Below are 24,070 nucleotides of genomic sequence, written 5' to 3'. Positions count from 1 at the left end.
GGAGTTGAGATGGGTTTCCTCACTCTCGGACTTCCGGAAGAAACTGAAGACCTGGTTCTGCCGCCTTGCTTGGGAGGGGGAGAGCGACAGCTCTACCTGGGGATGGCTGGCACCATAGCACCTCTTAGTGACTGCGTTCCATCTCCACTTGGATTTTACATTTATTTTTATTTATATTTTAATGGTAATTTAGGTGGTTATGTTTTTAGTGTCATTTTATTGTAAACCGCCCAGAGTCCCCCATTGGGGGAGATGGGCGGTGATATAAATTTAATTAATAATAATAATAATAAAAATCATTCCCATTAGTAAGAGCCCCAAATAATGGATCAAATAATCTTCAGCGGGATCTGATTCAACAAGAGTAATGCTTCAAATATATGTCTCACTTATGTTGCTTTATTTATCAAGATAATTCCTGTTTTTTTGATAACTGAAAGAAGTTAAATATCTCAAGTTGGTAACCTGAGTTTTCATCTCATCTGATGAAAAGATGTCTCAGGGTTGTTCTTACTTGTGTACTTAAAAGAGTAAAATGTTCTTACTTTAACATTTACATTTGATTCTACACGTCCTTCTCCCGGAAGAGGAAATGAGCATGCTTTCATGTGATTAACGATCAGAGGAACTTGTGAAAGTGTTAACTATATAAATGCAGCTTACAAAACTCCTCTGATCTGGACAAAAAAAGCACAGTGCAAAGATGGAACAAGGACCTGAGCGAGAACCCAGGCGGATAAGGGAAGGCTATCTAGTGAAGAAGGTATGTGAGGATTATATGGAATTACAGTTTTATGTCTGTGTGTCTCTCTCTGGGTATATATAATATACATTTTTTAAACATTTCTATCCCGCCTTTAGTATTTTTATAAATAACTCAAGGCGGTGAACATACCTAATGCTCCTTCCTCCTTCTATTTTCCCCACAACCACCACCCTGAGAGAGAGGGACTGGCCCAAGGTCACCCAGCCGGCTTTCATGCCTAAGGCAGGACTAGAACTCACAGCCTCCTGGTTTCTAGCCCAGCACCTTAACCACTAGACCAAACTGGCTCTCATGTAAGTATATGTATAAGTAATATACTTGTATTGTATTATATGTTTTGGAAAGCTGAGCTCATAATACATACCCGGACATGTGAAACCCTGTGCTTTAACTTTCTGCCATTGGAGTGGGGCAGTCAGTCATATGAACAGCTTCATCTCTGCAGTGCTTTAGAGAGTGTTGCCCTTCAGACCTGTTGGACTACAATTCCTATTTTCTACAAATGCTAAGCCTGAGGAATGACAAAAATGCAGATTGGTATTTATTTTCTTTGAGTATCCCATGATTCAAAGCTGCCAGTATCTAAACTTGTGAAACTTACAACCAGGAATATTAAATGCTATTCTCATCCATTTGGCTGGCTGATTGATTGATCAGTTTGGATGCCAAGTCAACACTGACTTTCCCCGAAAGGACCTTTGCAAGCATGGCTTTTTGTCTCTCCAAGATTGTAGATGTGGTTTATCTTAATAGATGACATCCCAGCCTCTTTGACAGTGAAGCTGGGTGGAAAGTAGTTACCCTCCTCACCTGATCCTGGTATCTTCCAGAATTTCCAAGTAGCTTGGCAGGTGAATGACACCAAGTGATGGAAGGCTGAATTACAGAATGTTAAAGGGAACATTTAATAGCATTTTAATCCATCAGAGAGACAATGTAATTTCCCTTGCCTACTGAGGATCAGCCTTGATGGCCAGTTGTCCCAAAAATATACCCTTTTAAATTTGTATGTTGCAACAAAACTTTCTAATCACCCAGTCTGGGGTTTATTTTAATTGACACATTGTATTTTAATAAATGATTTAATTTTTAATCTATTTAAGAAATATTGGGATTTAATGTAGTGTAAGCTACTCTGGGAAAACTCTCTTTTAAAGCATGGCATTCAAATTTTTAATAAACAATTATTCCAAAACATTTTGTAGGAAGAAGTGAATTAAAACATCTTTAAGCTGGATTCAAGTGGTCAAACTTATCAAAAGTTTTGATAAAATTATGCATTATAATAAGCCATAATATTGAAGGTGATATGTTCAGTTTTGGCTTGTGGTATTGTATAAACCTCAGCATTTTGGCTTGTGAGCCACAGAATATGGCTTACTGTAGTGTACAAACCTAGCCATGTATGGCTCAGTCAACAAACCATGGTTAGCAAAAATCCTGTCACTGTGTTCTTGATTAGGACTTCAAAGAAATAAACTGAAATCCTGGTTAGGCATGACATATTAAGTATTATGGAAAATAACACACCTCTTCTCTGATGAGCACTAACAGGAAGGTGTTTCCTCTCTTCCAAAGCTAATTGGAACAAAGCAATGTAGAACTTCCACAGAGAACGTGATTAATGAACAAAAGGCTTAAACTTTCTCTTTTCCCCTGCTGTAATTTTGATAACAGTTGCCTCTTTTCACTAGTCTTGCGCCTGATGTGTGTCCTGTATATAACATGGGTTGCTGCTCCCTGAATGCCAAAACTGCAACCTGGATTCAAATTTGGCACCACTTCCTATATTCTCTCCTCACCACTCCCAACTTCACACTGAGGATTAGCCTGTAATTATGATCAAATAATAAATGCAACACACATATTGCCCCTAAATTTTCTATTTTCTTCTGTCAGAGGAAAAGGCTTGGCTTATCAGTGGAATTATCCCTTGCATAATGGGAGCTTCTGATTATGATGTTTTGCTTCCAGTGCAAAGAGGTTATGCAGGTGTTCTGTCTTTGCCTCCCTAGTAAATAATACGAGGAAGATGAACAAAGTGATAGGGTAATATGGGAGAGTTACAACTGGAAATGGCAACCTCTGGTTCGTTCATACTTTGAATGAAGCAGGATGGGGGCACAAACAAAGGCCATGTTGGAAAGCATTCCGCAGAAGAGAATGCATCCAGAGCCCTAATCAGTTATTAGATGGGACAATTGTCAAAATTAAGGGGAATTCTGTACCACAGCTAAGGTCTCATGCTTCTTCCAACTGTTTCTTAAACCAACTTCAGCAATTCCAGTCCAGATTGCAGTGGGGTGGCAATGAGGTCCAGCTGGAGCTCAGTCTGGACTAAGGCCCTGATTGGTGGTTCCCCTGCTTCTTGCTCTCCCCATTCATTCAGGGGAGGGAAGCCACATGAGCTGACTTCTGGGAGGACTGGTCTATCAGTGCCTGCCTCAGTCCTTTTGAAGGATTGTTCCCTCCTCACTAGTCCCCATGTCTTTCCTTTGCTTTCCCATATGTTTACACACATTGATACCTTCAACCTCCTTCACACATTCTCTCCTATGACATTCAGACCCTTTCTTTTTTCCTTTTATGGTACCATCATTGCTGTAATGTGATACTAATTAAAATATAGGGGAACAGGTGGTTGTTTCTTTTCTACTTTCCCCTGTAGGTCCATAGAAAGTCTGTAATACAGAAGAACTGAACTGAAGCAATGTTGAGTTCACTGGAAGTTTTATTCTAATGTAATTATGTTGAAACTTAAAGATTTAGGGGAAACAAGGAAAGGGAAGTTCTGCAGTAATGTGGGCAGGGGTGAGAAAGCATGGAGAGCAAACTACATCCAACCTGAGCAGAAACTGAAAAGGTGTCCACCGAGATATGTAAGGATTGAATGGAGAACTGACCTGCTAAGAGGGGGTGGGAAAACACAGGGTGAGGAAAGTTCATTGACTTGAAGGATCATCATTGGATTAACCAGACCCCAATAACTAAATGGGAGCTGCTGACTAGCAGAGAATGTAACAGCCCTGTAGCCCAAGAGAAAATGGCTGCACAGCGAGCTTAAGTTGGCTTAGGATGGAAAACAGAATTATTGGGGCACAGCTTCAAAACTTGGGCAGGATAGGCATTTATAATGGACTGGGTAGAGGATTATTTTTATCTGTTCCTGCATTCAGGAAGTGGCATGACCTAAGTCAACTTGCCCTTCAACCAATGGGAACTTGTACACTTTAAAGAACAAAACAGGGCTTGTGTTCATCCAATCCACTTATCCACATCTTGACCGTGGTATTCAATTAACTTGAATGGCTAAATTTGTACAAGACATGGCTCCATAAACTACCCACTGGATCTGCATGGCACACTCAGCTAAAATAGAATTGTGGTTTGTGGATAACTGGGAGTTGCAGGAACATAGCCCTGATAGATGATTAGCAGAACTCCAAAGAGAGCAAAGGAAGTGCCAAGACCACAAAAAGAAACTAAATAGAACAAGGGAGGAACTAAAGTGGAGCTCCAGTGTACAGATAAGATATTTCACTTAGTGGGATTCTAAGTGCATTTACAAACATAGAATCTGCAGCACGGATCTCACAATAATGTTATTTGGTTGGCTGTTTTGCACTCTTTTTGTCTATATGTTTCCTTGAAATGTGAAGACTTAGGGCGAAAAATATGTGATAAATGGAACACGTATTTTGTCTGCACCTCTCAGTTTTCTCCTCCCACCTCCCTTCCCAGACCTTCACATCCTTAATGCTATATCAGTAAGAGAGGAAAACCCTTCAAATGATGTGCAAATATATATGTGCATATCATTTGAGGGTTTTCCCCCCCCATTCTGACATAGCATTAAAGATAGACACAGACACACATATATAACTGATAAGCAAATTAAAAATAGTGCTTCATAAAACATAGTCATAGAAACTGCATCAACAGTAGCAGACTAAAACAAAAACTCATACAAAGGCTCAACTTTTTTTTAAAAAAACCCACAAGAATAGCATTTGGTAGATCCCATTTAGGAGCAGGAAAGGGCCTAGAAATGAATTGAACTGAGCATGAAAAAGAATTAGTCCTCAGTGAAATTGGCACAATAGGGTCAATTCCGCCAATCCCTCATTCAAACTACTGCATTTGGCTCAGCTGAAATGGAGTGTCTTCAAGGGCAGGCTGTATAAGCACAGTACATTGCCATAGTAATTCATCCAGAAAAGGAGTAGTGCAGTTCCAGGCATATGGATGCTGAAATCAGAATTTAATGGGACTTATATAAGTGTGTTTAGGGTTGCATTAAGGGAAGGCTTTATCCAGTTGTGTATGCAGGCTATGACATGCTTAACTCCACAACATAATATATGTGTATTAGGTATGTTCGCCGCCTTGAGTTATTTATAAAAATAATAAAGCCAGGATAAAAATAAATAAATGTAAGATTCTCGTTGTGACAGGTGGTTTAGCTGGGGAAATTACATCTATGTAACAGATACAAGAAAACAAGAAGTAAAGCTTTAGGGAAGTTGCGTGGATGCCACTTCTTCATTTGTAAGTGTTCTCCACACACATAAAAATAACACCATTCCTGTGACAACAATTTCTGCCTTGGCTCTGATCTTTGCTTCAGGGAAAGAATTGATTCCCGTTTTGGATGAGTTAGTAAAATATATATGATTCCAACTATCTGCATTTTTTCAGTATACCAAGGAAAATGCAATAATGTTGCATGGGTTCAAGCTACCTGCTGAGCAAAACCTTATATGTAACTTGGTGAGAGTTTTCATTTGAATTTGTTGTATTTTGAGAAATGCATATGCTTCCTGATCTTTCAAAAGAAGCCAATATAAGTTAAATAACTAATAATAAGAAATTTTGAACTTTTGACTACGTTCAAGTGTCTTATGCAATCAGGATGCTATGAATAGAGAACCACCAACTAGGCAGCACTCATTCTTTCTGGTTATGTTGAGCCTACAGAACTGTCAGCCAGTCACGCCTTGCCTAATGGCCAATTTCCAAGTGCTTGTCCTGCTCCCATTCAGGTTTGTGCCTGCATATACTTAGCTTCTCCCTCTTCACAAAAATGAAAGAATTTGCCCAATGTTTCTGGGCTCACCAGGGTGGTAAACCTCCATTACTTTCAGAACTTCTAGTGCTGGTCTGCTGTAATTCTGATTTATTACTATTATCATTATTATTGTACTGGCTGCCCAACTCCAGGGGACTCTAATTTAATTAGGCTCTAATTAGGCCAACATGCTTCTAAAACAAGGATCACAGAGTCTGTCATCTATGTTGTGAGTCCCTGTGGAAAGTCATACAAAGATTTTCTGGACAATAAATCTTCTAACAATCATTTCCAGTTTACAGCATTCAACCCTCTTTCTGATTATAGCTCAGGGAAGGGAAGGAAGCATATGGAGTTAAGAAATCTATGCAGTAACTTTTAATAAGAAACTGCAGGGTCAGCTATGCAATTTCTCTCACAGTGGTCTAATTCAGGAAGTACATTATTAATGCCAGTGGAAGAAAGCAACTGCCAGGCCTAACCCAAGAACAGCATAGAATCAATCCAGCCAAGTTAGTTCTTTATTTGCTCACACTGTATAGACAGAATCTTGCCAGGCTAAACCTACTCTCCTTTAGCCCAAAGGGAAATAACCTGGGGGATTCTAGGGCGTGGCTACTCTGAATCTCTTTCTCTTCTCATGGTCCTGCTCTGGGCTGTGTTGTCTCTTGTCTTGCCCCCCTCCTTGGAATGTGCTCCTTCCCACCTGAGAACCAGCTGTGTTACTGTAGTCCATCACACCAACCTTGGCAGCATAGGGACAGAAAGGTGGCTAAGTATACGAGTGCCAATTTTGTAGCAATTAAATAGTGCCTCTCAAAGAAGCCTTCAACATAAGACCAGTGAGCAGAAACCTCAAGCACCTGCTAGAGCTCCAGCTGTTGTTTGCTGGATTACTAATCAGCAGCTGCATTTTAATTTCCCAGAATGTCACCAACAAAGCACCCCTCTGAAGGGTTGTAGGAAATTGAAATGGTACTTCTCCAGCATTGATTGGAATGCTGCTACAGCTGATAATTAGGTTATCTTGTTAGGGGATACCCCATAACAGGAACTTTCCTAAAGTTAATCTCAGAATTGAACCAGTGCTACCACTTACTGGAAGCCTTGTTGTTTGTGTTGCCAGAAACTGAGGACAATAGAAGATACATCGGCAGTGGCTACCACCTGCAAGGCAGATAATAAACTATGTCCATCATATACACATGGATGAGCATACATGTGAAAGTTTAGCAAAAGAAAATGTGTGATAGGTACATAAACACACACACAGAGAGAGAGAGAGAGAGAGAATGAGAATGCTTATTTACCATTATAGGAGATAGTGTTTAATTTGTAAGATGATATATACAAAGGACAAGGTTTAGACCCACAGAGAAATCAAGTCATTTTCCTATAAGTTCTGCTTCTGTGCTTCTGTAGAGGGGTCAGTCTAGGAGGAACTGAAGGCACTGGATACACACACAGGGCTATTTTTCTGAATTATTCACATATTTCATGACTCTAGTACTTAAAAACAGATTTGGGATCTGACTTACAGTGAATTTGGGCATAAATTAAGTTTGACTTTTTCATATGTTGAAATATCATTCCTATGCTGCTGCTGCTGCTGCTATATACACACATCCACTTTCAAAATAAGCCAATTATTCTTATTAGTAAGTCCTTTTCCTTCTCTACCACCAGCAGGTTGGGAATGGATTTGGTCAAACTAGGCAATGGCAGAATCTTCTATTAGGGCACAGCTATTGCTTCCACGTAACACATTCAGTTGGGTCAACACTATTCCACGAATACCCCTTTTGCAAGAGCCTCCCAGAATCGGTGGGGCTGAATTTTTCAAGTTTCTATTTTTATTTTTAGCATTTTGGAGTGAGCGGACTAATGCTTTTTAAAGAACTTAGTGGGTACCTTAAACTTTGCAAAGGCTTAAGACACCAATTGCACTCCATAGCCCTCTCCGAACAGGCTGATTTTATAATCAGCCCTGCAGCTGAGCATGATTACTGTCTTAATGCAATTACATTGAATTTCCTTTTCCTTTGAGAAAAGTCATGCCATTATTGTGTGAGGGCTTAGGCAACCATACTAATTGCTTCACTTTGAATACCACAAAGATCATTCTAAGCTAACACCTCTCACAACATTTCTTGTTCCCTCTATCCCTTTTTCCCAATCCTCCCTGGATCTTCTGCTTTGTTGTTAAAATCCCTTGGAATTGAACGGTGTGGGGGTGGGTTCTCACCCTGGTCCCTTGGCTGTCTGAGAGAATCTGAGTTCCTGCCTTTGAGGACTCTGGTTGAAATAGCAGAAATTAAAAATGACATTACTGTACAGTATGTGAAAACAAAACAAAGCATCAAAGAAAAAGCCACTGATTTTTTTTAAATAAACAATTAGCTAGTGTCTAAATTTGAGGTGCAGTAAATTGAAGCATCTGGTTGATCTTGTATGTTCTCCAAAGCTGTGCAGAGTAGGGCCTGGCTAGTATTGTAAAGATCTGGCACAATTGGGTATTGTTCCCAATTGTATTGGATGGAAGATGACCAGGGAATACCAAAACTGAAAGATCGTTTGAAAAATCTTGGAAGAAGAAAATGGCAGACTGTTCCTGTTCTGTTGCCAAGGAAATCATATGGTTGTATCTATGTAATTCCTTGGAGCTGAGCTTTACTTGAAGACATCCTTGTTTTTGAAAAGGTTGAGGCACGCACGCACACCCTTTGAAGCTCAAGTGAGTGCCCTCCAGATGTATTGGCTGTGGAATTCTGCAGCTTTAATACATTTGAATGGAACAAGTCTGGGGAAGCTAATGTAGGGCCAACTATTGGCAGGTTCATAAATCATGTTCAGAGGTGCCATATGGCCAAACCAATGGGTGTAAGTTCAGAGTCTTGCAATCAAGAGGTCCCACCCCATCCCATGTAACGTACATCATTTTCAAAGCAAAACACAGAAACTCCAGAAGCATTCAGAGGAAACAATGGAATGTGTTCAAAGATAGCAGAAAGAAAAAGGTGAGAGGAAGAGTGATCCAAAGTGGTGGAGTGCCTAAGTGAGGGTGTGGAGCCCACTAGAGAACAGTTTTTCAAGTCTTCCCCAGTGTGACAACAATACTGGTTTCAACTAAGCTGATCCCATTTGTAGCTGCCCAGCATTCTGAAATCATATGCTGACATTCAGTGGGAAAACGGCTGCAAAGCAAAATGTGCATATCAACCCATTCCTGGAATTTGAATGTTCATTCTGATAATCTTTCTTTATTTCTTTTTTAAGAAAGATGATCAGGATGAACAGAAAAAGGCCTCCTTTTGTGCCATCCCAAGCTGTGTAGATAATACTCTCTTAATTGGTTGATACAGGGGAGCATGTTTTGTACCTGGAAGCCCATGTGGGTAGTGCTGTCAGAAGATGGAATTGAATTTTTTAAGAAGAAGACTGATAACAATCCTAAAGGAATGATTCCCCTCAAGGAGAGTACCCTGACCAGCCCCTGCCAGGACTTTGCGAAAAGAACAGTGAGTATTTATGTCTTTTGAAGTACATTGAAGTAAGTACTATCCCAGGAGCAGGCATCACCTTTTGTAATCAAGGAAAGAGGGTGTATTTATGTATTTAAGTACTGTATGTGCATGTGTGTGTGTGTACACATACATAGCCTTCTAGGGCCAAATGATATGATGACATCAGCAGAGTAGGGTGTGATGAAATTATTCCAAAGGGATCATTACAAGGTGTGGTGTGTTTGGAAGTTGAGGGTGGTCTAAAGGGTAGAATGGGTCTCTTAAGCTTTGCAGAATCTTATGACCATTATCTTGCTCCTAATTACCTCACGGGGGAACCACCCCAGCCAACCCAAAGGCCCCAGCATATTTGCCCTTGCCACTCACAATATAATCTGAGGTTCTAGTGGCTGTAAGAGAAGTGATGGAAGGCTGCACACGTCCTGTAGGCCTTTGCAATCCAGCATACATGTCCACCATAGCATCATATTTGTGATCCCCAGCAGGTGGTGTTGATAGGAATAAAACCTTGACAGCAATGGTAACATCATAACTAGTACTCACTAACAACAACAACAACAACGATTTTTTTATTTACTGCCAAAAGAGCCAAATAACTAATCGCAAATAGATATCTGGTTGGCCACGGTGACTTTTGAACAAAATGGACTTTTGGTTGGATCCAGCACAGCTGTTTCCTTTTGTTCCTATGACTGAAGAATATAAAAAAAATCAAAGAAAATGGAGAAGCTACTGATCTTAGAGACAATTTCCTTTGGCTCAGTAGTTACCACAGCACTTCTGGTATGCTGCTAACTACTGTGTTAACATTCACAATACTCTCTTTCGTAGTATAAAGAAAAAAATAATAAAATTATTAGTTAAAAATAGGTTCATGTGCAACCTATGTACACATTTACTTTTTCTCTCAAGCCATCTGTGTAGATAGCAACAAACACACAGTACTGTGTGAAAACTAGCACGTTTTGAACTGCAGTCTTGCTTTGGCCTAGAATGCTTTGTGCAACAATATCTCCTCCCTTTTCAGCTGAGAGTTTCAGGTAGGGTTGTGCAGTATTTTCAGAAAAAGGAGTCTTCCATTCCCCATTCTCCTTGCATGGCAGGCCAATGGGCATGGGATTTAAGCAACTGAGCCATGCTGCCTCCATCCATATTTCCTCTGAATTTTCAAGGCAGTGAGATCTTTAAGCTGTGAATAGGTGATTTATTTTCCACTCATCTCCCTATAGGCATTGCAAGTAAATACTTCTGTGTGGACTGGTTCACGATAAACCAACTCTCCCTTGAGACAATCAGAACACATTGAAACCTCCTGTCTGAATAATAGGGAGGTATTTATTTAAAAGATATATGGTGATACAGGCAGGGGAAAGCATTCTGGTGCACTCTGTACAGAATTTAAAAAAGACTGAATGACACTTATGGTTCCTGCTGTTTCTTAGTCAAATCTAAAGATCATTTGAAGAGAGCTGCAGCTTTGAAGTATGGTTGGTCAGAGAAGTGTCTCTGTCTCAGACTGTGGTGGTATATACAGTGGCAAATGGATAAAGGATAACACACCATGTTTATTCCAAGTGGCTAGAGTGAGGGGGGAAAGTGGTGTGTCCCTCTGTTTCAGGAAGCAGAGATTGGAGCATATCTACAGTGCTGTGGAATTGGCCCATTCCTTAACTAAAGGATGCCAAGGGTCCAGAACTGAACTGAGCACTCTTCCTTTTTTTTTTTCCAGCACAAATTCCTCTCTCTGGCCCTTTAACTCTGGGCTAAGGAAACCAGGCACTCAGCTCTCAATATAGGGTGCTTATACTAACAATAAACAGGATTGTTTTCCTGATTGTTTTAATATTGCCTGTTCAATCTGTAAGACATTTCAGCATCTGACTGGGAAATAAATTATCTTTTCTACACTTTGGAGGACAATAGTTTCCAAATGTTCTCAGTGTAATTATTTAAACTGGACACTCTGTTTAGACTGCAATTTGGGAGTCAAGCATCACTGAACTAAGTCAACTTACTTTTGAGGAGAGCTGTATAATTATGCTATTAGCTGCTTGCTAACATAAATTGCCTACAAAAAACTACTTTTGCTGGCTAACAATGAGATCCATTCCTATTCTAGTTTGTCTTTAAACTCACAACGGCCAAACAACAGGATCACATCTTCCAAGCTTCTCATCTGGAGGAGAGAGATGCTTGGGTGAAAGACATCAAGAAGGCCATCAAGTGCATTTTGGGAGGTCAAAGATTTTCCAGGAAATCAACCAAGAAATCTATCAAGCTTCCTACAACCATCAATCTGAGGTATGTCCAAAGATTGCTTGGATAAGTGGGATGTGGGAAAATACTTTTATTTCAAAAGCTTTATTTTTAGGAGGCAGCCACAGAAGGAGCTACTTGAGTGATTCTGAGTTATGCTAAAACTTGCCCTCCTAATTCTGCTATCTCAGCAAGCTGGAATTGAAGCATATTTTATACATTTTCTAGTCTCATGAAAGAGACTTTCTATAGTTCTTTTCTATTCTTGTTCTCAAGAAGCCTGAACACTTCTTTTGGCAGCATTTCTGAGTCACCTTTAGTCATGTGAAGTAGCTACGGGTGCCATCTTCTTCTTCCTTATTATGCCTCTCTCATCACAGATCAGCCTCTCCAGCTGTCTGCTGCTTCCTAATCTGAAAGTAGAATTACTTCACAACATCTCTCTCCTGGGTTTAAAGAGAAGTTTGGGAAACTGGGCACAAGGAAGTTTACTTGGGATAGTACCCAGTGTTATAACTGGAAGAATATGTATTTCCTGTTATATACAAATCACGTTCCAATACTGGATTATGGATGTAGTTTATCTAGAGCAGTGTTTCTCAACCTCAGCAACTTGAAGTCTACCATCCTAGACTTCAACTCCCATGCTGGCTGGGGAATTCTGGGAGTTGAAGTTTCCTCATTTAGAAGTTTCTGAGGCTGAGGAACTGTGACGGAGCACTGATCTAGAGAAAGCTATTGTTTGGAAGTGTTGATCTATTCTTACACATTCTTTCATGCACAAGTATTTAAGCTGTCCACAGGATTGAGAAAGCTGGTGCAAATCAGTAGCTCATTAACAGTGGAAAGGCAGAATCCTTTCGATACCCTCATGTGAATCTTAAAGGCTTTGTGATTTCATTTAGCAGAAGGCCAAGAATTTTTACCAACAGTGTTGCTGCTTTGTTTTAAAACATTTGTATACTCTTTGCTGTTTAAAAACAAATCTCAGTGTGGTTATATTATATTTCAGTCCAACCTTCTTTCCTAATTATTGCCCCTTCTGTTTTCTGCACAGTACTTTGTATCTCTCTATGAAAGACCCTAACAGGGGGATACGGGAAATGAAGCTGGAAAAAGACAAGAAAATTTTCAATCACTGTTTTACAGGTAGGGAGTTGCTAAGAGTTGCCTTAAACAACCACAACATAATGGGTAAATTAAAACAGATACCAGAAAATGGAGCTGTACTGTATTGTGTTGTATTCCTAGAAAATAGGATCACACAGATGACATCTGATCTGTAGGGTTAGAAATAGAACAAGGAATAAAGAATAATCTGAGGGATTCAATTCTGGTGACAAGGGTACCTATCCCATAATCAAATTGCATTCCAATGTTTCTCAAAACAAAGGATATACACTTAGTCTATTTTTCCAAAAGCTTGGTAGTTGCTATTAACTATTACGTCTTTAATCCCAGGGCATATCTAACATTTACACTTAATACTGTCCAAATTCTTGTCACAAAATATGAGTTATAAAAAATAATTGAGATTGCATCCTTCCTGGAATGTTGTATGAGTCTATTGAGACTTTGGTGAATGGAATAGTGAGAGAAGTGATTTCAGTTGACTGAAGAAGTTTGGAGCACCCTTTGGAACAATTTGGGAAGTACCACAAAGAATCGCAGGGGACTGACTCCCTCCTTCCACCTACAGATGCTTACAAAAACTTTCTCTGAAGACTTAGAACAATATCACTACAGTCCTCTGAGCATTTACTATAATCCACATCTTTTCCAGCAGTTATACAATCTACCTCAGATAAGATCCAGAGCTAGCCATCATCAGGGGATTTGCTTTTCTGTTTGCTTAATCATTACCATATCTACTGCTTTTCTATGTACTGTATCTTTGGTGACCATCCTTGGTTCTTCTCCTTTCCACTAGGCAACTCTGTGATTGATTGGTTACTGTCAAACAACTCATTACGAAATCGCCAAGAGGGTATAGTTCTGGCATCTGCCTTGTTGAATGAAGGCTACTTTCAGGCTGCTGGTGATACATCCAAGAATGCACTTGAAGGCCTGTCAGAAACCACCTTCTTGGATCTTGAGGATGCCTATTATTATTTTGTAAGTGTTAAGACATTTGTCTCCTTTATCTGAGCACAGAAACCTTTCTAGAGTATACCTATCAGACAAGCAGCAGGAAAAGAAGCGGGTCTGATCTAATACATTGCTTGGTCTCACTTTCTCACTTTTTTTTTTTGAAAAACAAAAGCTTCACACACAGATGTGTGTGTGTTGGGGTGTGTGCATCTACATTTTTTTTCCAAAAAAAGAAAAGATAGCATAGCATTAGACCAGACCAGGTGCTTCTCCAGCTGCCAGCCTTAACATCATACATACTCTGTCTATATGAATTGAAATTTCTACTTTTTATGTTTCCAGGTACAACAAATATAAATTCTGCACTAACTTTATTCCCAGAGTGGTTCAGCCATAAAGCTTCAGTAAATTAATAAAAAATTGGTGAGATTGAAGCTGAAGAGTAGCATGTTTGGGGCAAACTTCTACCCCCTCCACCCCCAAATCTCCCCCTATATCCATACCAAATTTGTAATCCAAAGCCACTCTCTTGAACTAACTGCCCTTACTTTCATAGATTGGTGAATTCAAAACAGTGTACTCCAGGTACTTTAGGTATCCATTAGAAGACTGATTTTTTTTTTCCTTTACTTTGAAGCTGAGCTTGTGTTAAAACACCCACCAAGTTAATTTTCATACTTGATTTAAAGCAGCTTGCTTTAAGAAAATGTAGTAATTTTAGAATGGTTTAATAATTAATTTGTGCCTTAAACTGAAATTCTAAGCACGCCTATCGTACATCAGAGTGGGGATTTACTTCATTTTGAATAGATGCGCACAGAATTATCCTATTAATCTGTCAGCCAATTATAGTGGCTTCCAGCATTTATTGACTGGAAAACACTTTGAGAGCTTCTCCTGAAATGTGATTCAGCATTTTATGAAGAAAACCATAGCATATACGGGAAATCAACCTCTTTATGGAGGCTACGAGCTGAGTCACTACAGTATAGAATTCCTTTGCAGCAGCTGTTGTTTCATAAGAAATTGTATGGTGTTTGACTACAAATGTAGAGACTTTGGTGTTGTTATTTTTTCTTGGCATGTGGCAGTTAACCATAGATATGAATCCAACTTACATGCTTTCTGGAAATGGAGTCAATCAAACCAGTCTTCAGATCTTGGTGCTTCTTTTCTATAAGCATGCTGATCTTGTTCTGCAACGGTGCTTCAGGGATAAATTAATCATGGGCTGCTTGCAAAACATCTGCTCATCAATCTGATGATAACCTCTGAGGGGGAGATCTGCTTTACCATTACATGGAGCATGATATGTCAGTTAAAACATACCCTCCCCATCCTACCACTCCATACCCTGCAGCTTAAAGACTTTTCCCATTTATATTTTGGGATATAAAAGATTATTCTGGGTGGGGAAGAAGGATGAAAGCAGCATAGTTGCAAGGATGTATGAGGAGGGCTGATGTTCCACTCCTTAAATTCTGAATAATGATAAAAGTGGACCTCCATCACCTGTGTTTTATAGTGAAATCAATAAACATATTTGAGCATGTGAACATCTACGGTAGTTTGGCCTAAAATGGACTCACACAACTTGCCCTGTATTAGCTAGAAAGTAGTTAGCAACATGGAGGGCAATGTGGAATCTTATTTATTTATTTATTTATTTATTAAATTTATCTGCCGCCCATCTCATGCACGACGACTCTGGGCAGCTTACAAATAATAAAAATGGTGGCAATTCAATATAAATACAAGTACAAAATATAAAATATAAAATTCAAGATGGGAAGACCTTAACCTTGGCACCCTCATGGGGCCAACCACCCCCATGAATAGCTGTCCCCTCTCCCATCCCAGGCCAGATGGTATAGCCATGTTTTTACTTCCTTCCGAAAGGCCGGGAGAGGGGGGGCCCTGTCTTACACCCAGGGATAGCTTGTTCCAAAGGGCTATTGCTAACGACTTTCTTTTAGCTTTTAGATCACAATCTCCATAAGGCTTTGACCATACTGGCTAAATTGATGGGAGTTGGTTCAAAAAATTGGAAGGCACCACATTGCTTAGCTTTGAGTTTTACCCCACATATGTGTGCAAATGCTGTGTAAAGAAATTATGTTAGGACCCTTATTGGCAAATCTCTATATGACATACAAGTTTGCCAAGGTAGAGTGGCCATGTACTACTTAGAAGAAGATAATCTTTTACTTAAAGGACTTTTAAGGGATGAATTTCATTCTTATATTTTAGATACTGTATTTTCTACTTGGCCATAGGCATCCTAATCTTAACATTTGGCAATATATATTAGTGGTGTCTGAAGAGACCATATTTGATTGTTGAACAATACTGATGTCAGGCCTCAGTTTAATCCTCAGCAAGCCAAATAGCTTCTTTATATCATGCACCTTCACTTTTCCATCCAGCTGTATAATTCTGTGAATCAAGACATAGGCAACAAGCTTTATAGTGTTTTCTAACTGAGCCTTCCCTGTATTATGCACCTCAGTTGCTCATTTTTATTTTTTCCATTCTGGAGTTACAGGTAAGTTACATAGGACCAGGCAAGAACTGTGCCAAAGTCTGATTGTTCATACCAGAAAAGATAGAGTTAGAATATATTTGCCAAGAAGGAAAAAGCAGTTATGGCAAACTACAAGAAGAGGCCTTTGTCTGTGTCTCCTCTCTTCTATAGAAGACAGTTACCTAGATACATGTTGGCATGATGGGTAGATAATGGCTTCTCCATGCTCTACAACAAACAGGTTTCTTTTGAATGTCCAACTAATACTGGCATTTTTTACCAGCCAGAACTATCCTAGGAGACATTTATCCACTTGGCTTCTTCAATGTCTTAAAATAGGCTGACAGTGGTTTCTTCTGTGAGGGCAACTCCAGTGATGATGACACAGTCTTCAAGGAAGAGTTCAGAGGCATAGTGGTCAAACAGGGTTGTCTGCTGAAACAGGTTGGTATATATCTTGGTTTTTGTTTTTGTTTTTGTTTGTTATCCATGAAAAATGTAAAACATACAAGGTTGCTGTTGTGGGGAAAACAGGAGGAGGAAGGAGTAATAGGTATGTTCACCGCCTTGAGTTATTTATAAAAATAATAAAGGCAGGATAGAAAATAAATAAATAAATAAAATTTATGTAATACACATGAATAAAATCAACCAGTTTAAATTGTCTCCAGAGTACTGAACATTCTCTGACTTTTCCTGGCTATATTCTGCATTTGCAGCATCATGCACTATAGCATTGCTAAGTAGAAATCAGCTGCAAGGGGGGCACAGCCATTCTGCAAAAATCCGATTTAGCTTGCCAAACCCACTCACGAACCCCTAACTGGTTTCAGTCCATAGAACAGAATAAGAGATAAACAGGGGTGAAAGCCTTTTTGGAAAGGGGGGAAAAATCACCTGTTTCTGAAGCAAGAAATATATATCTGATGGCAGATATGGTGCCAACTGCCCTTGCAATGGTTTTGGAAAGAGAACTAAAATATAATAATAACAGCCAAAAGACTCATATTCCTGGGTAGTAAATCAAGCCATAGTAGGGACAGATGAAATGTAATAGTCATCTGATGTCCCAGTGAGTCCATATGGGCAGATCTGGCTTCAATGGAATTACAATAGGGCTTCAAGTATAGAATGCGTGGAGCTTTAAAGGCACGTGACTCATTCAGTTTGCCACTTGATTCATGTTGTTCTGGTAGAAGATTAAGAAGTTGCAACATTTTGTGGAAATGATCAGTTCTGAGACATGTTTCAAAGACGTAAACTTTAACTTTTTTTTGCTAGCCGTATTTAATAGATGAGTAAATCTTACTCAGAGAAAAACTTAACCCTTAACAAATTAAACTTGAAACATTTTATATCTACAATATTTTGTTTTAAAAAATCCCCAAATGGCTACTGAATTGCCTCTTATGGTGCCCATTTTGCTTTTTGACACATTTTGTTTATTTTTTTAATAAGCTTTTTACTAAGCATTTTTAAGAAAAGGAAAAGAAAGAAAACTTACATGAGAAAGGATACACAAAAAAGAGGCAAAACCAGAACAGAGATTTGTATTCATTTTTAAAATGTATGTATGTATGTAAAATGTTTTAAAACTTAAAAAAGTTTGAAATCCAAAGTGATTTATTTACTATGTGTTTTAACACAGTATAAGATTCTATTTTTCTGCATTTTTTTTATTTATAAAAAGCAAGCTTGAGTATAACTTAGGAAGAAAACTCATGCACTGAAAGATTATATACCCATGATATGGTTTATATGATATTCATACTACATGAAATTATATGATAAATGCATACTGATGGATGAGTTTAAATCAAACATGGAAAACTTTTGGCGGCCAGGTTCTGTAGTCAATGAGGCAATGAGGCAAAAGGAACTGGGCAGAATCACACATACTTGTGAGAAAGACAGAGTTAGGAGTGTCCCCCCACCCCACCCTTGTATTGGGCAAGTAGGATATATGGCTTTTAAATGGTTGTAAATCTATTCCATAGCTTGCATTAAAGCTGGTTGTACTTTCCCCCCTCAAAATGATGAGAAAATCATCCATCAAATTCAGTCAACTGATGGTAATGCAATCCAAGAGGGCTCTAGGATCTGCAGAAAGGGGATTCAGCAATCACTTGTGGTCCTAAGGATGGAGGTTATCTACCCTGGTTATGTCATTTGTAGTTACCCTAGTGATTTAACTGAAGGTCCCTCAAATAAACAAAATAACCAATTTGATCATGAGGATAAAGTCCAGTAAAACCATTGGAGTCTTTGCTATTGATTTTATTAGAATGAGGATAACTAAACAGTCTTGTTCAGTTGTGAGAACAAGGCTCAGTTATAGTTTGACATTTATGCCTACGTAGCAGAAAATCAAAATTATGCATTCTTAATATTTATTTAGGGTCATAGAAGAAAAAACTGGAAAGTACGGAAGTTTGTTCTGAGAGAGGACCCTGCCTACATGCATTATTATGATCCTGCTGCAGTAAGTGTGTATATCACTCAGTTTTGTTGGATTGCCACTTGGCCATGAAACCACCTACCAAACACTGTAGGAATAGCATGCTTGTTGATGTGAATCATTTATTACTAGCACCCATCCTTCTGCATAACAAAGCCTCACATACATTTTATCAGCATTAAGTGATGCAGTCATTTTCTGCATCACTTAATGATACCATTTCCTGAGTGACTAATAGCCAACCCTTTATTTTAGTTTCTCCCACCTTAGTTCTCTCTGGTAATACTGAACTTCGACACCCAGAATCTACGGTAGTTGAGAATTTTATTTTTTGGAGTCCAACCCATCTTGAGGTCACCTGTGTGGGAAAGGCTGCTCCATTGTCTCTGTACATGGATAAGTTTTGTCATCCTTCAAACACTTGAACAACCAAAGGCATTCGTTATGCATGTGTGAAAGCAAAACTGCCCAGATAATGGGAGCATGCCTCTTATAGCTTTGGGTACCCTCTCCATTTCTCCCTTGGGTTGACCGGAGGAGTCTGAATGGGAGCTTGAACAGCTCTTGTGTGATCTAGTCCTGTTCAACCTTTTTTTTATTCTTGTTATAAAGGCAGTCAAAGGTCAACAAAAGCATTGGCTGAAAGAAGATATATTCTCATTTAATTATCAGCTATTGGAAATCCCAACAAGCCACTAAACTCTCCTTAATAATAGTGAAACTGTGCAATCTGTTATGAAATATGGTTCCTCACAAGGGAGTTTCCCAGGTCAGGCAGTTCATGAAGTAGATCTTTAGACTGATATGATCAGCCATTTCTTCCAGGCCACAGAACTGACAAAGGCCTGTGATCGTCCTTCCTTCCTTCCTTCCTTCCTTCCTTCCTTCCTTCCTTCCTTCCTTCCTTCCTTCCTTCCTTCCTTCCTTTTTAAAAGAATCCCTTCAGATTTCATGAGGAGGTCAGGGGAGGGGTAGGCAATATGTAAAGAAGTAGGCTTAGGGCTTGTGTGCGCAGGCTCTACAGTTGGTTCTTCATACATTTCCTTAAGAATCTCTATAAAGACTCTGTTCAGCTGGAGATGTCAGGAAGACTACTCATACACACCGTTAAGCATCTGGACTCTGGGCAATTTATCATATGAACTGTAATGTCTTGAATTCTCTTCCTAGCTAAAGAGACATTCAATTTATCTTCTAAAACTTGAAATAAATCATAATAAAACAAAACAAAATAAAATAAAATCCTCATTCCCCTTATCTGAGACACACATGGTTAGTATGAGAAATGGCTGTCTAGAGAGAAAACCGCCTAGGCACCAGTGGATGAGAAGGATGCAAAATGTTTGAAAATGAGAGCGGCCTTTCTCGACTGAGCACAATCATCCTCAGTGGCCAGACAAAGTTGAGAGCTGTTTTCTCAGGGCATTGGAGGGGAGCGGGGTATAAAATGCATCTGTTTCAAAATAACATTGGTGAGCGAGTTTATGTGGTATATGTTAATTATGTGTTATTTTCATTCTGAGTTGTAATGCTACGCATCAAAGAAGAATGTTAATTGTTCACGTTCCTTACCTAGCACACCACATTATAATAATTCTCTGCCAAGCCTCCTCTCTCTTGCCTTTCTTCCAAAGTAAAGTGTCCTAAGTTTTTAGCTTTCATAAATCAGTTTCCTCACAACTCAGCAACACGCTTACACAGAGCTCTTGCCCCTTTTTATTTAATGCAAAAGTCGATTGCAAAGTTGTGTTTTTAATTAAGCTGAAGATGAGTCTGCCTGATTTTTTTCTTTAAGGTAATTTTGTTAAAAGTTACAGTTAAAAAGATAAAATTTAATACAAGCTAAAAAAGAATAAAAAGAATAAATGGAAAGTGCAGAAAAGAAAAAAGAGAAACAAAAAGAGAAAAGAAAGAGAAAATAAGAATATAGTAAAGAAAAAGAAATATAAAGAAATGACTTCCCCCTTCATCACAAGTATAAACAATTTTTGTAACCTATCACCTTCTCTTAAAATACAACAAATGATCTCTTCTTCCCATATCCCATCTCTTATCTATAAACAAATCCTTAAAAATCCTTAATCCTCGTCATTTCAGTCCTCATCAGCAAAAGTCCATCAAGGGTTACCAGAGAAAACAACATACCTATTTTGTTAACCTTGATCAAATAAACCAACTTCATATTCCTTTTACTTTTATCCTTGATCTAATAATCCAACTTTATATTCCTTCCTTTTACTTTAACAATCTTGATCTTTAGTCCCTTCAAATAATGTTGTAGAACTTGATTTCTTTTCATTTTTTCTTTACCCCTTCTCATAAAATTCTTCAAAGATTTAACAAGCCTCTTTTGTAAATCCAATATAGGAAAATTATCCAGGTCACTCTCTTGGTTTGTTATTTGTATATCCCTTTTAATTATTAAGACAGCAGCAGGTTTCTTTTGTATGTCCAGTGTAACATCTTTTTCCCTGTTATTGTTGTAGCCTGTCACTTTTAAATCCACTGTCAATTCAGCCTTGATCTTGTCAGGTAGAACTTGTTCCTCTTTCATAACATCTTTGAAATACTATCTATCTATAGAGGCAGACACTGTTAAAATTAACTTCTGGGTCCAGTGTTCAAAAATATCCTTCAGTATGTCCAATGTTAAAATATTTTGCTTTATTCTATATTAGTAAGTCAAATTTAAGTGTTCTTCTCCTTTAATTGTAATCTTTAGTTCCTTCTGGTCTCCTGTAGTGTCCTACCTTCAAAGTCTCATCCGACCATGTACTTTTAAAAAAGAGAATTCAAAAGTATTTTCCCATGGGAGGGATTCTTATAATTAATTCCAAAATCTTATTTCAAATCCATCTGGACCTTTAGTCCATTTGTAACTTTTCCAAAATCCAAGTTCTAATCACCCGTTTGCTGTTTATTCCAAAAGAATTTTTTGAAGTCCTTAAACTTGTATTTAAAACTTCCTTTTGCTAAGAATTGAAGGAAACCTAGCCAGTGCTGTAAAATCCAAAGGTTCCTAATAACTGAAAAGCATTTAACAAGCAATTTCTGAAAGTGATTAGAAAGGAAGTATGTGAACCCAGTGTCCTTTTGAAGATGCCGACTGTGGTTTAAGCAAGATGGCTATTCCCTCATCTCCTAGACCCACCAGAGGCACCTGTCTTGAGGTTTCCTCACGAGGGGCAACTGTCTGGAGCACTTGTGGGCAATCTCAAGTCCTCTCCTTGTCCAGAGAGGAATTACGAATAGCCAGTCTACTTGCCGGCTCTTAATTCAGAGCTGTCTTCAGTTTGACATTTCTTCCCTGGAAGTCCAAGACTGCATGAATGTTGACTGAAATTCCTTTCAGGGAGAAGAGCCACTTGGAGCCATTCACTTGAGGGGCTGTGTAGTGACGGCGATTGAAGACACATCTGACGGTAATCACTACGCAGGAATACCTAGCTTATAAGCAGTAGTGCGATTTTGGAGAGATGCCCCTTGCCAGAAGTGAGGAGGTCCCTATGAGATTTTGCACAGAGCCTGTCTTGCCTGATTTTCAGGCTAGCGTTCTGTAAATTATACCATGCCTGTACCATATTATCTTTTCACCCCCAATTTCTGGGAAAAAGTTGCTTCCAAGACATGCCTCATGCTCAAGTTCATTTATTTATATATTAACAAACATATGATAAATATGAATAACTATATTAATATTAATTTACACATTTGCGTGTTATATAATAATATATTTCATAGATTATTATCCTTGTATTTCTACTGTCAGGAAGGAGGTGAAGTGCCAGAAAGATTCCTTCCTTCCTTCCACTTTGGGTGGCAAAATAATTTGACCACTCTTGGTTATGACCCAACCTGATTCTGGGAGGTGGCAGGGCTTAATTTGCAGCTCAATCTTAGACAGTAAAAAGTTTTAGAGCAGCTCGTTTGAAGAAGGAGAGGCTTATATATGCAGAAATTCTGTATCTGGGTTAAATGGAAATGGGAAGAGTTTCATTTGTGCTTGTTATCCAGTAAGAACAGAAGTGATTATTTCTTCTGAGGCAGAAGTGCTGAAACAACCCTTCTCCCTGATCCTTTGCTCACTGTTTTTTCTCCCCCCAATCAGGCAAGAAAAATGAAGTGGAGGGAAACCTGTTTGAGATTATTACTGCAAGCGAGGTGCACTACGTCCTTCAAGCAGCCACCTCTGCAGAACGTACAGAATGGATCAAGGCCATTCAGCTTGTCTCTAGAACTGGAAAATGAAAGACTGTTGATTTTAGCAAAAAAAAAAAAATTACCAGCCCGGCAGCTCTCTCAAAAAGGAGTATCAGGCTGGTTTTACATTTAAACTGTTATTTGACAATAGCTTGTTTTAGAATTCACACAATATTTAATGTTGTGTAGATCAGGTTTTTCTATCTCGATTATCCCAAACAGGAATGGTAATCTATAAGACTTGCAGATGTTGCTGACAAACCACACCTAGCAGCCAACTAACATGGCCAGCAATAAGGGATGATGAGAGAAGGAGTTCACCAGCATCTGGAGGATCCCAGTCCCCCCCCCCCCCGTTTTTTCTTTTTGTTTAAAATGCTACCATACATATAATTAAGCTCTTCTATTACACTTTATTTTCTCTTATGGGGCAACTCTGAAGCAGATGAATGAATAAATATGATAATCTGTGTTACGATTGCTGCATATGGTGGTTGGGGAGAAAAATGTTTTCTTTGTAAAATATATATTTTTAATAAAGTCCTTTGATTTTCACCTCTCCAGATATCTTTGCAAAATTCCCACAGGAATAATTAGAATTCTTACTATGCCAATAATGACAATACAATCACAAACCATGGACAATATTCTCATAGAACTATGCGTGGGAGAGGGGGAAACACAAAACACACAGACATATATGGGTGAAGTAATGAGAATAATAGTGTCATGTTTCAGAAGTATTGGTTGATTTATCCAGCAATATTGTGTTTGCTAAAAACACATACCTTCAATTCTTCTATGTCAGTGTTTCTTAACCTTGGCAACCCTAAGAAGTGTGGACTTCAACTCCCAGAATTCCCCAGCCAGCAATTCTGGGAGTTGAAGTCCACGCATCTTAAAAGTTGCCAAAGTTAAGAAACACAGTTCTGTGTCATAAACATCTGAGGTCTTGTAACTTAAACACAAAACCATAAGTCAAAGATATTTTTCTGCTTGATAATAGTAGTAAGTATCTTACTAACCTGTATTTCATATGCTCTATAACAAGTTCAACAAAAATACATTTTAGAATGTTTGCTAATTTAAGGTGTAAATTCGATTCCCCTCCAATTTTTGCATAACATAGTTTTCTGGCATACAGTTATAAAGGTTTTTCCAACAGATGTGCGGGGACTATAAC

At 38.7% G+C, this 24,070-nt stretch overlaps 1 protein-coding gene across 1 annotated transcript; it reads left to right on the top strand.

Annotated features, from left to right (window-relative positions):
* The first annotated feature begins 630 nt into the window (after positions 1–630).
* PLEK (pleckstrin) lies at positions 631–23,420 on the top strand. The gene is made up of 9 exons (XM_063316530.1): positions 631–763; positions 9,197–9,352; positions 11,478–11,659; positions 12,672–12,763; positions 13,545–13,729; positions 16,569–16,673; positions 18,628–18,711; positions 22,040–22,109; positions 22,796–23,420. The coding sequence occupies exons 1-9, from the start codon at positions 704–706 to the stop codon at positions 22,933–22,935; spliced, it is 1,074 nt and encodes a 357-aa protein (XP_063172600.1). The 5' UTR covers positions 631–703; the 3' UTR covers positions 22,936–23,420.
* The last annotated feature ends 650 nt before the right edge of the window (positions 23,421–24,070 follow it).

Source organism: Candoia aspera, chromosome 1 (genome assembly GCF_035149785.1).
Source record: "Candoia aspera isolate rCanAsp1 chromosome 1, rCanAsp1.hap2, whole genome shotgun sequence".
Classification (NCBI taxonomy): Eukaryota; Metazoa; Chordata; class Lepidosauria; order Squamata; family Boidae; genus Candoia; species Candoia aspera.
This window is presented reverse-complemented; position numbering and strand designations above follow the sequence as displayed.

Excerpts from the sequence above, each read along its gene's own strand:
- PLEK (XM_063316530.1), top strand. The coding sequence starts at position 704 with ATGGAACAAGGACCTGAGCGAGAACCCAGGCGGATAAGGGAAGGCTAT. Across the intron at positions 9,353-11,477 it reads AGGACTTTGCGAAAAGAACA|TTTGTCTTTAAACTCACAAC; the intron begins GTGAGTATTTAT and ends TTCCTATTCTAG. Across the intron at positions 22,110-22,795 it reads GATTGAAGACACATCTGACG|GCAAGAAAAATGAAGTGGAG; the intron begins GTAATCACTACG and ends CCCCCCAATCAG.